A 13,917-nucleotide genomic window follows, 5' to 3' on the forward strand; every position below is an offset into this window, starting at 1 on the left:
TTTACTGTACATTTATTTATTCATTGTTCCATTCATATTATTTTGAATCCACCTTTCTCAAATCTTGTCTTTTTCTGTTTTCCAGCTCCTCAGCAAGCCAAAGTTCTGCGCTGTAGAAAAGATTAAGACCATCGGCAGCACGTATATGGCGGCGGCGGGACTGACCCAACCTGCCAAAGCAGAGGAGCGACAGGTGAGATTGAAATTCAACTCTGTTATCGTCAACTCTGTTATCTTCAACTCTGTTATCTTCAACTCTGTTATCGTCAACTCTGTTATCATCGATTCTGTTACTGTCAACTCTGTTATTGTCAACTGTTATCTTCAACTCTGTTATCGTCAACTCTGTTATCGTCAACTCTGTTATCTTCAACTCTGTTATCGTCAACTCTGTTATCGTCAACTCTGTTATCGTCAACTCTGTTATCTTCAACTCTGTTATCGTCGGCTCTGTTATCATCGATTCTGTTACTGTCAACTCTGTTATTGTCAACTGTTATCTTCAACTCTGTTATCGTCAACTCTGTTATCTTCAACTCTGTTATCGTCAGCTCTGTTATCGTCAACTCTGTTATCTTCAACTGTTATCTTCAACTCTGTTATCGTCAACTCTGTTATCGTCAACTCTGTTATCGTCAACTCTGTTATCTTCAACTCTGTTATCTTCAACCCTGTTATCGTCAACTCTGTTATCGTCAACTCTGTTATCGTCAACTCTGTTATCTTCAACTCTGTTATCTTCAACTCTGTTATCTTCAACTCTGTTATCTTCAACTCTGTTATCATCAACTCTGTTATCTTCAACCCTGTTATCGTCAACTCTGTTATCGTCAACTCTGTTATCATCAACTCTGTTATCTTCAACTCTGTTATCTTCAACTCTGTTATCTTCAACTCTGTTATCATCAACTCTGTTATCTTCAACTCTGTTATCTTTAACCCTGTTATCGTCAACTCTGTTATCGTCAACTCTGTTATCGTCAACTCTGTTATCGTCAACCCTGTTATCGTCAACTCTGTTATCGTCAACCCTGTTATCGTCAACTCTGTTATCGTCAACTGTTATCGTCAACTCTGTTATCTTCAACTCTGTTATCTTCAACTCTGTTATCTTCAACTCTGTTATCTTCAACTCTGTTATCGTCAACTCTGTTATCTTCAACCCTGTTATCGTCAACTCTGTTATTGTCAACTCTGTTATCGTCAACTCTGTTATCGTCAACCCTGTTATCGTCGATTCTGTTACTGTCAACTCTATTATCGTCAACTCTGTTATCGTCAACTCTGTTATCGTCAACTCTGTTATCGTCGATTCTGTTACTGTCAACTCTGTTATCGTCAACTCTGTTATCTTCAACTCTGTTATCGTCGATTCTGTTACTGTCAGCTCTGTTATCGTCAACTCTGTTATCTTCAACCCTGTTATCGTCAACTCTGTTATCGTCAACCCTGTTATCGTCAACCCTGTTATCGTCAACTTTGTTATCATCAACTCTGTTATCATCAACTCTGTTATCATCAACTCTGTTATCGTCGGCTCTGTTATCATCGATTCTGTTACTGTCAACTCTGTTATTGTCAACTGTTATCTTCAACTCTGTTATCGTCAACTCTGTTATCGTCAACTCTGTTATCGTCAACTCTGTTATCGTCAACTCTGTTATCTTCAACTCTGTTATCGTCGGCTCTGTTATCATCGATTCTGTTACTGTCAACTCTGTTATTGTCAACTGTTATCGTCAACTCTGTTATCGTCAACTCTGTTATCGTCAACTCTGTTATCTTCAACTCTGTTATCGTCAACTCTGTTATCATCGATTCTGTTACTGTCAACTCTGTTATTGTCAACTGTTATCGTCAACTCTGTTATCTTCAACTCTGTTATCGTCAACTCTGTTATCTTCAACTCTGTTATCGTCAACTCTGTTATCGTCAACTCTGTTATCGTCAACTCTGTTATCTTCAACTCTGTTATCGTCGGCTCTGTTATCATCGATTCTGTTACTGTCAACTCTGTTATTGTCAACTGTTATCTTCAACTCTGTTATCGTCAACTCTGTTATCTTCAACTCTGTTATCGTCAGCTCTGTTATCGTCAACTCTGTTATCTTCAACTCTGTTATCTTCAACTCTGTTATCGTCAGCTCTGTTATCGTCAACTCTGTTATCTTCAACTCTGTTATCTTCAACTCTGTTATCGTCAGCTCTGTTATCGTCAACTCTGTTATCTTCAACTCTGTTATCTTCAACTCTGTTATCTTCAACCCTGTTATCGTCAACTCTGTTATCGTCAACTCTGTTATCGTCAACTCTGTTATCTTAAACTCTGTTATCTTCAACTCTGTTATCTTCAACTCTGTTATCTTCAACTCTGTTATCATCAACTCTGTTATCTTCAACTCTGTTATCTTTAACCCTGTTATCGTCAACTCTGTTATCGTCAACTCTGTTATCGTCAACTCTGTTATCGTCAACCCTGTTATCGTCAACTCTGTTATCGTCAACTCTGTTATCGTCAACTCTGTTATCGTCAACCCTGTTATCGTCAACTCTGTTATCGTCAACTGTTATCGTCAACTCTGTTATCTTAAACTCTGTTATCTTCAACTCTGTTATCTTCAACTCTGTTATCTTCAACCCTGTTATCGTCAACTCTGTTATCTTCAACCCTGTTATCGTCAACTCTGTTATCGTCAACTCTGTTATCGTCAACTCTGTTATCTTCAACCCTGTTATCGTCAACTCTGTTATCTTCAACTCTGTTATCTTCAACTCTGTTATCTTCAACCCTGTTATCGTCAACTCTGTTATCTTCAACCCTGTTATCGTCAACTCTGTTATCGTCAACTCTGTTATCGTCAACCCTGTTATCGTCGATTCTGTTACTGTCAACTCTGTTATCGTCAACTCTGTTATCGTCAACTCTGTTATCGTCGATTCTGTTACTGTCAACTCTGTTATCGTCAACTCTGTTATCTTCAACTCTGTTATCGTCGATTCTGTTACTGTCAGCTCTGTTATCGTCAACTCTGTTATCTTCAACCCTGTTATCGTCAACTCTGTTATCGTCAACCCTGTTATCGTCAACCCTGTTATCGTCAACTTTGTTATCGTCAACTCTGTTATCGTCGATTCTGTTACTGTCAACTCTGTTATCGTCAACTCTGTTATCTTCAACTCTGTTATCTTCAACCCTGTTATCGTCAACTCTGTTATCGTCAACTCTGTTATCGTCGACTCTGTTATCATCGATTCTGTTACTGTCAACTCTGTTATTGTCAACTGTTATCTTCAACTCTGTTATCGTCAACTCTGTTATCGTCAACTCTGTTATCGTAAACTGTTATCGTCAACTCTGTTATCGTCAACTCTGTTATCGTCAACTCTGTTATCTTCAACCCTGTTATCTTCAACTCTGTTATCGTCGACTCTGTTATCATCGATTCTGTTACTGTCAACTCTGTTATTGTCAACTGTTATCTTCAACTCTGTTATCGTCAACTCTGTTATCGTCAACTCTGTTATCGTAAACTGTTATCGTCAACTCTGTTATCGTCAACTCTGTTATCGTCAACTCTGTTATCTTCAACCCTGTTATCGTCAACTCTGTTATCGTCAACTCTGTTATCGTCAACTTTGTTATCGTCAACTCTGTTATCGTCGATTCTGTTACTGTCAACTCTGTTATCGTCAACTCTGTTATCGTCAACTCTGTTATCGTCAACTCTGTTATCGTCAACTTTGTTATCGTCAACTCTGTTATCGTCGATTCTGTTACTGTCAGCTCTGTTATCGTCAACTCTGTTATCTTCAACCCTGTTATCGTCAACTCTGTTATCGTCAACTCTGTTATCGTCAACTCTGTTATCGTCGATTCTGTTACTGTCAACTCTGTTATCGTCAACTCTGTTATCCTCAACTCTGTTATCGTCGACTCCGTTACTGTCAACTCTTATCTTCAACTCTGTTATCTTCAACTCTGTTATCATCAATTCTATTGTGGTCTAAAAAGTCAATCCATTTTTAATAGGTTAAACAACAATTAGTACCAGAATCAAATGGTTTTTCTTCCCATTTAAGTCTTTTGCTTTTTTTACATTAATAATAATTCTGTTTACTGTAAAATCACATTTGATAGAAAATGAATGGGAAAGACTTGAAATGTACCACAATTCCTTATTAAGAAGTGTAAAATCAAATGAATGTGTGCGTGTGTGTGTGTGTGTGTGTGTGTGTGTGTGTGTCTGCATGCACAGGTGAGTGACGTTTCCTACAACCAGGTGCGCTGCATGCTTGACTTCGCCATCGCTCTGATGAGCAAACTGGAAAACATCAACATGCACTCATTCAACAACTTCAAACTCAGGATTGGTAAATCAAAGCTGTATTTTTCTTACTAAAATTAACCATGGTTTTATTATATTAAAAGTGTAGTGACCATGTTTTTTGGCGGATTAGTTGTATTAGTTTTCTTTTTTTAAATGTTTGAATTTAGAAATCGTAATGTTCCCAAACTTTGTTCATTTGATCCGTTTTTTACATTCGCTTTGTTGTTTTGGAAAAGAGAAAGAACACAACAAAGACGCAAACTCAAATGATCTCTACACAAAAATTACCAAGTCATCACTGCATGGAGGCAGTGCTGTTTATACTGATGTAGAGAATCATCCTTTCTGGATCATTTTAATCCTTTAATTGTTTTCATCTGTGAAGATATTTGTGTGTTGCTGATCATCCTGTGTGTGTTCAGCAGTGTGTAAGAGTTTTGACCTGCATAGGAGCATATCTAACACGCTCTGCTGGACTTTAAAGCAGCTTTTAGTTGGTCAATGGCACGGTCGATTTCAGTTCCTCAGAATAGCAGCGCTACAACAATGCGCATTAACACACCTCCTCTATAGACCAGCACACACATGAGTCCACAGAGCAGCGCAGATGGTTTACTATTAAACAGCGTGAAGCAAAACGTGAAAATTACAGTTGCGCTGGTCTAAAAATAGCAGCAAATCACGCCAAACACGTCCTGTGCCTTATTGCGATGGGTGTATGACAGAGCCCTGAGTGTTTACAGTGTTCTGAGTTACGAGAATAAAGTAAAATTAATAAATCAAAAAAGTAAATAAATGAATGAGAGAAAAAGAGAATTTTTATTGTGGTGATTTATTGGTTTTGCATGAATGTGATTGGTGTTGTGTTGTTGTGTTCAGGCATTAATCATGGGCCTGTGATCGCGGGCGTCATCGGTGCTCATAAACCTCAGTATGATATTTGGGGAAACACAGTGAACGTGGCCAGCCGGATGGACAGCACTGGAGTCCTGGACAAAATACAGGTCAGCACTTTACAAATATTTCCCAAAGGATGTTGAACAGATTCAGGAATTTTTCACAGCATTTCCTCTAATATTTTTTCTCCTGGAGAAAGTCTTGTTTGTTTTATTTCGGCTAGAATAAAAGCAGTTTTGAATAGTTTTAAAGCCATTTTAATGTCAATATTATTAGCCCCTTTAGGCTATATTTGTTTTGAATTGTCTACAGAACAAAACCACTGTTATACAACGACTCTACATTCACTGGCCACTTTATTAGGTACACCTCACTAGTACCGGGTTGGAGCCCTTTTGCCTTCAGATCTGCCTTAATCCTTGGTGTCAGAGATTCAACAAGCTACTGGAAATATTCCTCAGAGATTTTGCTCCATGTTGACATGATAGCATCACACAGTTGCTGCAGATTTGTCGGCTGCACAATCTCCCGTTCCACCACATCCCAAAGCTGCTCTATTGGATTGAGCTCTGGTCACTGTGGAGGCCATTTGAGTACAGTAAACTCATCGTCATGTTCAGCAGTCTAAGATGATTGAGCTTTATGACATGCTGCGTTATCCTGCTGGAAGTAGCCATCAGAAGATGGAGACACTGTGCTCATAAAGGGATGGACATGGTCAGCAGCAATACTCAGGTAGGCTGTGGCGTTGATGCTCAATTGGTACTAATGCTCTTCTGCAGAGCTCGGTTGTAGCGAGTGCTTATTTGAGTTACTGTCGCCTTTCTATCAACTGGAACCAGTCTGGCCATTCTCCTCTGACCTCTGGCCTCATTAACAAGGCATTTGCGCCCACAGAACTGCCGCTCACTGGATATTTCCTCTTTGTCGGAGCATTCTCTGTAAACCCTAGAGATGGTTGTGCGTGAAAATCCCAGTAGATCAGCAGTTTCTGAAATACTCAGCGCAGCCCGTCTGGCAGCAACAACCATGCCACGCTCAAAGTCACTTAAATCCTCTTTCTTCCCCATTCTGATGCTCGCTTTAAACTGCAGCAGATCCTCTTGACCATGTCTACATGCCGAAATCCATTGAGCTGGACAGGTGTACCTAATAAAGTGTACTTTGTAATTTTGTCAGTACTAAAAGTAGTTTAATATTACTAGGTATTTAAAATCTTTTCGTCAATTTTGAGAAACACTCAGTAAATTAAGAGAAAACAGTGTCAATAACATGTTGACAATAAACTAACGTCATTACTGATGTAATAAATATGATCATTATTATGTTGTGATGTGTTTTCAGGTGACGGAGGAGACGGCGCAGGTGGCCCAGACTCTGGGTTACTCGGTGACCCAGAGAGGAGTGGTCAATGTGAAAGGTAAAGGTCAACTGACCACATACTTCATCAACACGGAGCACACGCCAGCCAATCACACGCCTGTCTGAACACACACCCGCTGCATCAGTGTTTCACTAAGGTCCTGTAGGCTGAGTTCATTTATTGTATGTTGAAGTTTACCTTAATGGTTCATCTATTTTTATAAATGACGCAAGAGTCTGTGGCCTTCATAAACTTTCAAATGACTTTAGTTTTGTATGGAATTCCCTGTATTTTGTTATTTATTACTGTTTGGTAACGTGTATTTAATATTTTGTATGTTCAGTGAATGTGTCTATTAAAATGTTTGATAGAAAACTGTGAGTTGTTGATTGTTTTACATTTTAAACGTTGATGTGACTGAAGCTGATGAGTACATGTATGGAAGTGGATTAAGGCTGATTTATAATTCTGCGTCAAGCGCACGCGTATACTACAGCGCAGCCTACGTGTGGCCGCATAGCCCTCACTGTGGCCGTCGGCGGCACTGACGCGCACCTCTCAAGAAATGTAACTACACGTCGCTAGACGCGTAGCGCAAGCTCTGTGATTGGTCGACTTGGTAGTGCTGACGAGTGTGGGTGTAGCCGGGGCCGGTCTTAACGGCTCGACTACCCCTCTGTGTTGTGTTGTGTTGTGTAAAGAGCTGGAGTCTGTCTGCAGGTTCAGCGGTCTCATTTATTCAAGTGCTGCACAAACAGAGCACATGCAGGTATGAGTCTTCTCTTAAAACTCCTCTTACGCCTGCTACTGCTCGCTCTGCTCTGTCCTCCGGCAGACTCAAGCAAGAACAAAACAGTAAATACAACATATTACATAATAAAAAAGATAAGTCATTATAAAACTATTAATTAATATAGTAAATATTTAAACTTCCCAATGCGTTACAAAAACTCCTCTTAATATATAATATATAACATTTACCAGTATCTTATATAACACATTAAACATCAGACACAAAAAACAATACCTGCACAAACAGAGAACATGCAGTCTTCTCTTAAAACTCCTCTTACGCCTGCTACTGCTAAACATTCACACACAAAAGAGATCGAAAATCAGCAATCAAAATACACATTTCACAGGCTAAACTTCATGCTAATATCGTGCACTGCACTTCTCCTGGTTGAAATGACAGTTTGGCAGGTTAAAACACGATATAAAGAACCCAAACACACTCATATAACTCATGTACATGTTATATAACATATGTAACAAAACTCACTTCATCTAAATTACATATTTTCGTACTTTATACACATTTTTCCACGGGACAGGAGTAAATGCCTACCTCGCTCTGCTCTGTCCTCCGATTTGGAAGACGTTGCAGACGTTTTGGCCCCAACGGCCTTCCATACTCCGACTGACTGAAGCAAAGCGCGCGCAATGTCACTGACGTCACCGCACGTCAATGACGTCATCGCGCCGACGCGTCAAAACAAAAATAAAACATTTTCTCTTTATTTCCCACATATTAATGACCAACAAAACAAAGATTTTGTGTGAATTTATAACGAAAACATACATAAATTTAACACCTGTTACATGGGCGTGACCAAGAGCTGCGCGAGCCCGATGGAGCGATTGTTTACAAGTGTGGAGTGGCGTGAAGGAGCTCCGGATGGAAAGTTTTGTTTTGTGTTTACCTCATAGTTAAAGTTGTTGCACGTCCGCCGGTTCCTGCCTCAAAATGAGCGAGTTTGAGCCACTTGTACATCCAGGAAGTGTTCAGGAAAAGCAAAACACCAGCGAAGAAACTCGACACAGAGGAACATTTACACCTCACTGCCCTCTAGTGTTTCAGAAGTGTTATTGCAGACCAACAGAGACAGCAGCAGAAGTATAAATGCACAGCTGCGCGCGTTGCATGCACCGTGGGTCACACCGATCACTTGATGCAGAAGTATAAACCAGGCTTTAGGGACAAACAATAGTTAAAAAATAAACCTAGAAAACGTACGGAGGAGGATTAGGGAGTGAGATGCTAATGGTCTAATCCAATTCAATGATCTATGCTAAGCTAAGCTAAAAGTGCTGCCGCCAGTCCTGAGGATCGACTGAAGGGACTCAAGAATAGTCAAAACTCAACTTTTTAACACCCGTAGCTTTCTGAGTAACACACAACTGAATCTACAAGCGGGCAGGGCCATGATCATCCTCATCACAGGTAGGTGAAAAAAGGAAAAGAGGCCCACCGCAGTCTCAACTTCGCTTTTAACAATGGCGGCTGCGTGAAAACAGTCTATAGCAGGGGTTTTCAAACTGGGTCGAACCCACTAGCGGGTCGCACAGTGAACAAAGGTGGGTCGCGCAATGTCACATAGCTGCAGCTGTATTTACATTGCGTTGAATCAAAACCAGTACGATTGACGGCAATAACTTAAAAACCTCTTACCCTAAAAATGTCTAAAGTGTGTTTCCTACAAAAACACAAAGCTGGTTGTGTTTCACAGCTGACTTTTTCTTTTTTTTCACTCGACATTACGAGCACTGCTTCGTTTAAGCCCTCACAATCTGCGTTTAGCCGGGAGAGCTCGCACTGAGCGGAGCTCTCAGTAAGGGACCGTCGGAAAAGTGCTTTTATTTCGTTTTTTTTCTTTTTTTGTTCGGTCCTGCGTGTATTATTTTAAACACAACTAATTTTCTCTTAAATGAGCACACACAGTTACTAAAGTAGCCGAATGCTTCATTATAGATCTGTGCATTCTTACATTAACTCATCTGTTATCAAACTAAACACAATGAGAGATTCACTAGCTGCTCTAAACTAAATAACTATAGTAACTTTAATCAATATGCAAATACAATCAAAAGTGAAGTAGATTTTATAGCTTTATTTAATTTATTTAATTATATTTAATTTCTGTATAGGCCATTGATTTTAATAGACTAAACCTTTTATTGTATTGTTAATATTTTCTAATGTTTGCTATGTGTTCTATCATTTGAAGCTATTTGTTGTTATTTTTTACATCCCATCGTTGACAGATTGCTAATCAATGAATAGCTATAGTGCTATCTGTTAGTTTTAACGTCAGCTAATGTTATGGAAGGGCATAGGTGTTCTGGAAAATAGTAATAGTAATGTAACTACCTCCATCATTCCTCCCTCAAGCAAATGTGTAGATATTAGATCTATTCAGCAATAACGTTAATTGCATTGGCATATTTATCTGACGTTTTCCCAGCTTGTAGTAGTTGATCAAAAAGCGATTTAGTTTCTTATGACTTTACACTAGCAGTGGAATTTACTGCGATGTGACGGGGCTTGATCATAATCCAGGGGCTTGATCAAAGGTTGATCATATTCATATTAAAAGAGTATCTTTTTCAACAAAAAAATGATCACAAGCACTTCGAGCCTCATTTTGTGCATGTCAAATCGCAAAATCCAAAAAGCCGCACACCATATATTTTTGACTGCTTTTTATGGATACATTTTTTTTTTACACATTTTTCCAAATTAAAATATCATGGTGGGTCTTGAGATTGAATTACTTGCCTAGGTGGGTCCCGGAATAAAAAGTTTGGGAATCCCTGGTCTATAGGGATCAACTCACTGATGTAGCCATCCCCCAGTGGCCAGTCGATGAATTACATCTTCAATCACTTCTGTGTTTGCTTCACGAGGGAGAGCAGAAGGTTGCAGGTTGAGTTAACTCAAGGTGACTTTTATTCAGTTAAACAATTTTTCCAAACTTTTAAACATGACATTGGCATCTCTTGCTCTTTCTGTGAGGCTTCTCCTGAATCTGTTGCTCACTTGTTTTGGTAGTGTCCCTCCGATGTGAATTCTCCAATTGTCCAAAAGGTTTGTGGGGATTTTTCTTTAAGCTCTGGACATGTTGTTTTGGGGTTTTGTGTTAAAGAAAAACAATTCCTTAATTCAACTTTTTTTTGCATAAACCTCATTTTATTTATGGGAAAGTTTTTAAAAATGCAAATGTACTCAATGTAAGCCCAATTTTTGTATGTTTTTAAACGAGAACTGGAACTTTTTTTTTAAACCATCACCGTTAGGAAAGCAATTAAAGCTTATAAAACATGTGCTTTATTTAATATTCTGCATTCATTTGTTTTATTTGTGTCATGTGCCCTCATTTATTTCTTTTTTTGTGTCTGTGTCTTTTTCTCTCTCTTTGTCTTTCTTTTGCTTTACCTTTATTTATTTTAAAATTGTTGCATTTCTCTTGTTGCTTTAAAGGTGATGCCTGCAGAAATGTTGCAAACAATTTATTTGTGTTGAATTTAAACAAACAAATGAAATTTAATAATGTTCAACTTAATTTGTTTGTTTAAATTCAACACAAATATATTGTTTACAACCACTTAACGTAAAAGAAATTGAGTAAATCCAACATTTGAATAATTTTTTTCAGTTGTATTATTATACTTTAATCAGTTTTGTATTTGTTGTAATGGACTGTTTTTATTGCAATAAAAGAAAATAAAAAAAACTGAAAAAAAAACTAAATCTATTTTTAGCTATTTTTTAAAAGAGTAGTGATCTGTTTAGCAAATATAATAGAACAAAAATAAAGAATAATAAAACTATGTGCATGAAGCTGTTTACAACAAGCACTTAATTAATGAACTACATGGAAATACAAAAGAAAACAACATAGCTAATATGTCTATAAGCAACACATGGGAGTATATTAGCAAGGAACACAACAGTGTTCTGTGTGGAGTTTGCATGCTCTCCCTATGTTGGTGTGGGTTTCCTCCGGGTGCTCCGGTTTCCCCCACAGTCCAAACACCTATAGAGGAATTGATGAACTAAATTAGCTGTAGTGTGTGAGTGTGTATGGGTGGTTCCCAGTACTGGGTTGCAGCTGGAAGGGCATCCGCTGTGTAATACATATGCTGGAATAGTTGGCGGTTCATTCCGCTGTGGTGACCCCTGATGAATAAAAGGACTAAGCCGAAGGAAAATGATTTAATAAGTTCAGATTTCTATTTTGTTGCTGCAACTACTGTTTGTATATGCAGTGTGAATACACAAATGATCGAGACATTGATTAAACATGCACTGACATGCGTCGTCTTATGGATGAGACGTTAAACTGTGCTCATTAATAATCTCTTGGCACTTCTGGTAAAGAGCAGGGGTGTAACCCCGGTGTCCTGGCCAAATTAAAAATCAGCCCTTACCCATCATGACCTCTCAATCATCCCCATCCACTGAATTGGCTCTATCACTGTCTCTCCACTCCCCCTATAGCTGGTGTGTGGTGAAGCACTGGCGCTGTTGTCCTGCAGCTGCCGTCGCATCATCCAAGTGGAGCTGCACACTGGTGGTGGTGTGGAGAGACCCCTCTCATGATGGTAAAGCGCTTTGGGTGTATGGCCATTCACAATACATGCGCTATATTAATGCACATTACAGTACATTATGTTACATATAATTTAACACACAAATCTGAACACTGGACTAACTCAGTTTCAAACTTTTTGTTTTTGACATATTACATCCAAAAATTTTACAGAAGAAACTAAGAATCTTATTGTATGACTCCATAACCCAGAAAATACTGTAAAGAACCAGAAAAAGCAGAATAAATAGTGCATATTTGGGGGAGTAATGCATCAACATCCCTTCAGAACATTTATGTAAGTGCTGCTGAGCTGGAGATGGATGAATTGACTGATTAATTGATGTTTTCTTACCTAATTCAGGCTTTGATTAAATGTTAATGTACTGTAATGAAACTGCACAAACCAATGAATCAAGTGCAACAAACGAACCTATGGGTTAATACAACCCAGTGCAATATTTACAATGATTTAAAGTATGTTTTGTATAATTCAATCCATCTTTGGGTCAAATATGAACAAATTCAACAGCTGGGATACAAAATGTTAATTGAGGTAAGTGTTAATGTTGTAAAATATTAATTATGCAAGGTTAAAATAATTAACCCATGTTAAAACTGTATTTTGGAAGTTTTCTTTAAACGGGACTAAATAAATCCTCACAATTCTCATCATTTTAATAATATTAGCTTAGATTAAACATCTACATTTATGTATCTTTAAGAGGAAGCGCAGATTTGCGAGCAAACGCGAAACAGTCATGAAATCACATTTTCGACCTATTTAACAAATTCAAAGCTTCTTAATGTCTTGTGAATATAACCTCACGCGTGTGTGTGTGTGTGTGTGTGTGTGTGTGTGTGTGTGTGTGTGTGTTTACCGCAGAATTCTCGGAAGATGAGCGAAATATCCGTCAGAAGACAAAAGTAATTTATAAACCTAAATACAAACCGCAACAGTGGAATTTCCCTCAAACCTAAGCTCCTCCCACCTGCCGCTCTGATTGGTCACCCCAACTTTTCCCCCGCTCCCATTGGCCCACGCGGCTGTCCGTCAACGCGCTTCCTGCTCTGGCGAAAGTGAGGCATTTTCGCGTTTTCCGAGTGAAAAGTGTCGCTCTTCCAGCTGAGGTGATGATTCTGACTGTGAGTGGACTTTAACTCTTTATTTCTGTGTGTTTGAAATTAAAACCATGTTATCGAGGTGAACAACCCCCGCCTGAGGCGGATAAACAGGTTTGAAAATGAGTAAAGTTCCTGGTTTACTTTCCACGCTAGTTTTTGTATTTGAAACAAACGCGATTTCCGTTAAACCCTTATGTGGGTGTTTAATTGTAGTGTTTTGTTCAGTGCGTGTTGTCATTTAGCAGATGTGTATGTTCTTATTTATGTTTGTCGTGAATGCGCAGGTCCGCAGATCTTCGCTTCAGCATGTCAGGCGACGCTCGTCACAGTAGGAGGCGACGCCCCCCCAGAATGTATATGGTCGCGTCCGACTACAAGGTGCAGGATCACCTGGAAGGAACCATTCGCCTGCAGCGGGGGCAGCTGTGTGTGGAGCAGGAGGGAGGAGGGGGACACCGCGGAGGAAGAGGAGAACACCTGTGGGTCAAGGTGAGACACTGAGAAATACACCTTTACTCACTGTTTACATGCCCACTGTGAGCTTAGATCTCGCTATTTAGAGTTTGTTTATGTGACGTGAGTCTCTTTTTTTCTCTTTAACATTAAAACAATATTACCTAGTCCTAGGTGACATCTTTTGATGATGATGTCCGCAGAATGATGAGCTCATACAGTTTTATTTTATTTATAACATAAGATTAGTTTTTTTTTACCACCGGTAAATGAAGCCTTTTCGATTTTATCTCCAAATGTTTACCATTTCCATCCTAATTGTGAAGTTTAAACTTTAAAACTTTGGTTGCATATTGCAATTTATACCAATTATGTCCTG

At 38.9% G+C, this 13,917-nt stretch overlaps 2 protein-coding genes and 1 long non-coding RNA gene across 11 annotated transcripts in view; 2 read left to right on the forward strand and 1 right to left on the reverse strand.

The window, feature by feature from the left end:
* The window catches only part of si:cabz01112025.1, a 71,105-nt gene extending 64,142 nt beyond the window's left edge, over nucleotides 1-6,963 (forward strand). For both annotated transcript variants that reach the window (XM_087260200.1, XM_087260201.1), the window contains exons 25-28: nucleotides 86-193; nucleotides 4,257-4,371; nucleotides 5,208-5,332; nucleotides 6,570-6,963. In XM_087260200.1, the coding sequence (XP_087116326.1) occupies nucleotides 86-193; nucleotides 4,257-4,371; nucleotides 5,208-5,332; nucleotides 6,570-6,713 (492 nt within the window). In that variant the 3' untranslated portion in view covers nucleotides 6,714-6,963. The remainder of the gene's footprint in view (nucleotides 1-85; nucleotides 194-4,256; nucleotides 4,372-5,207; nucleotides 5,333-6,569) is intronic.
* LOC141375237 (uncharacterized) lies at nucleotides 1-12,902 on the reverse strand. 2 transcript variants are annotated; one of them, XR_015495325.1, is made up of 3 exons: nucleotides 12,842-12,902; nucleotides 11,800-12,013; nucleotides 1-170 (listed from the first exon to the last, which is right to left on the reverse strand). It is a non-coding gene; the product is annotated as an uncharacterized LOC141375237 (long non-coding RNA). The 2 variants fall into 2 exon arrangements; XR_015495326.1 differs by lacking the exon at nucleotides 1-170 and adding an exon at nucleotides 10,545-11,405.
* Nucleotides 12,903-13,019: 117 nt separating this feature from the next.
* The window catches only part of cyld3 (cylindromatosis (turban tumor syndrome) 3), a 31,209-nt gene continuing 30,311 nt past the window's right edge, over nucleotides 13,020-13,917 (forward strand). For 6 of the 7 annotated variants that reach the window (XR_015495140.1, XR_015495141.1, XR_015495139.1 and 3 more), the window contains exons 1-2: nucleotides 13,020-13,106; nucleotides 13,370-13,574. Coding sequence is in view for 2 of the 7 variants with exons in the window: in XM_087260245.1 (XP_087116371.1) it covers nucleotides 13,392-13,574 (183 nt within the window). In the remaining 5 variants the exon portion in view is untranslated. Of the gene's footprint in view, nucleotides 13,197-13,369; nucleotides 13,575-13,917 lie in introns of all 7 variants that reach the window. The other variant, XM_087260246.1, reaches the window with a different exon arrangement.

Source organism: Danio rerio, chromosome 7 (assembly GCF_052040795.2).
Source record: "Danio rerio strain M-AB ecotype USA chromosome 7, GRCz13ab, whole genome shotgun sequence".
Taxonomy (NCBI): Eukaryota; Metazoa; Chordata; class Actinopteri; order Cypriniformes; family Danionidae; genus Danio; species Danio rerio.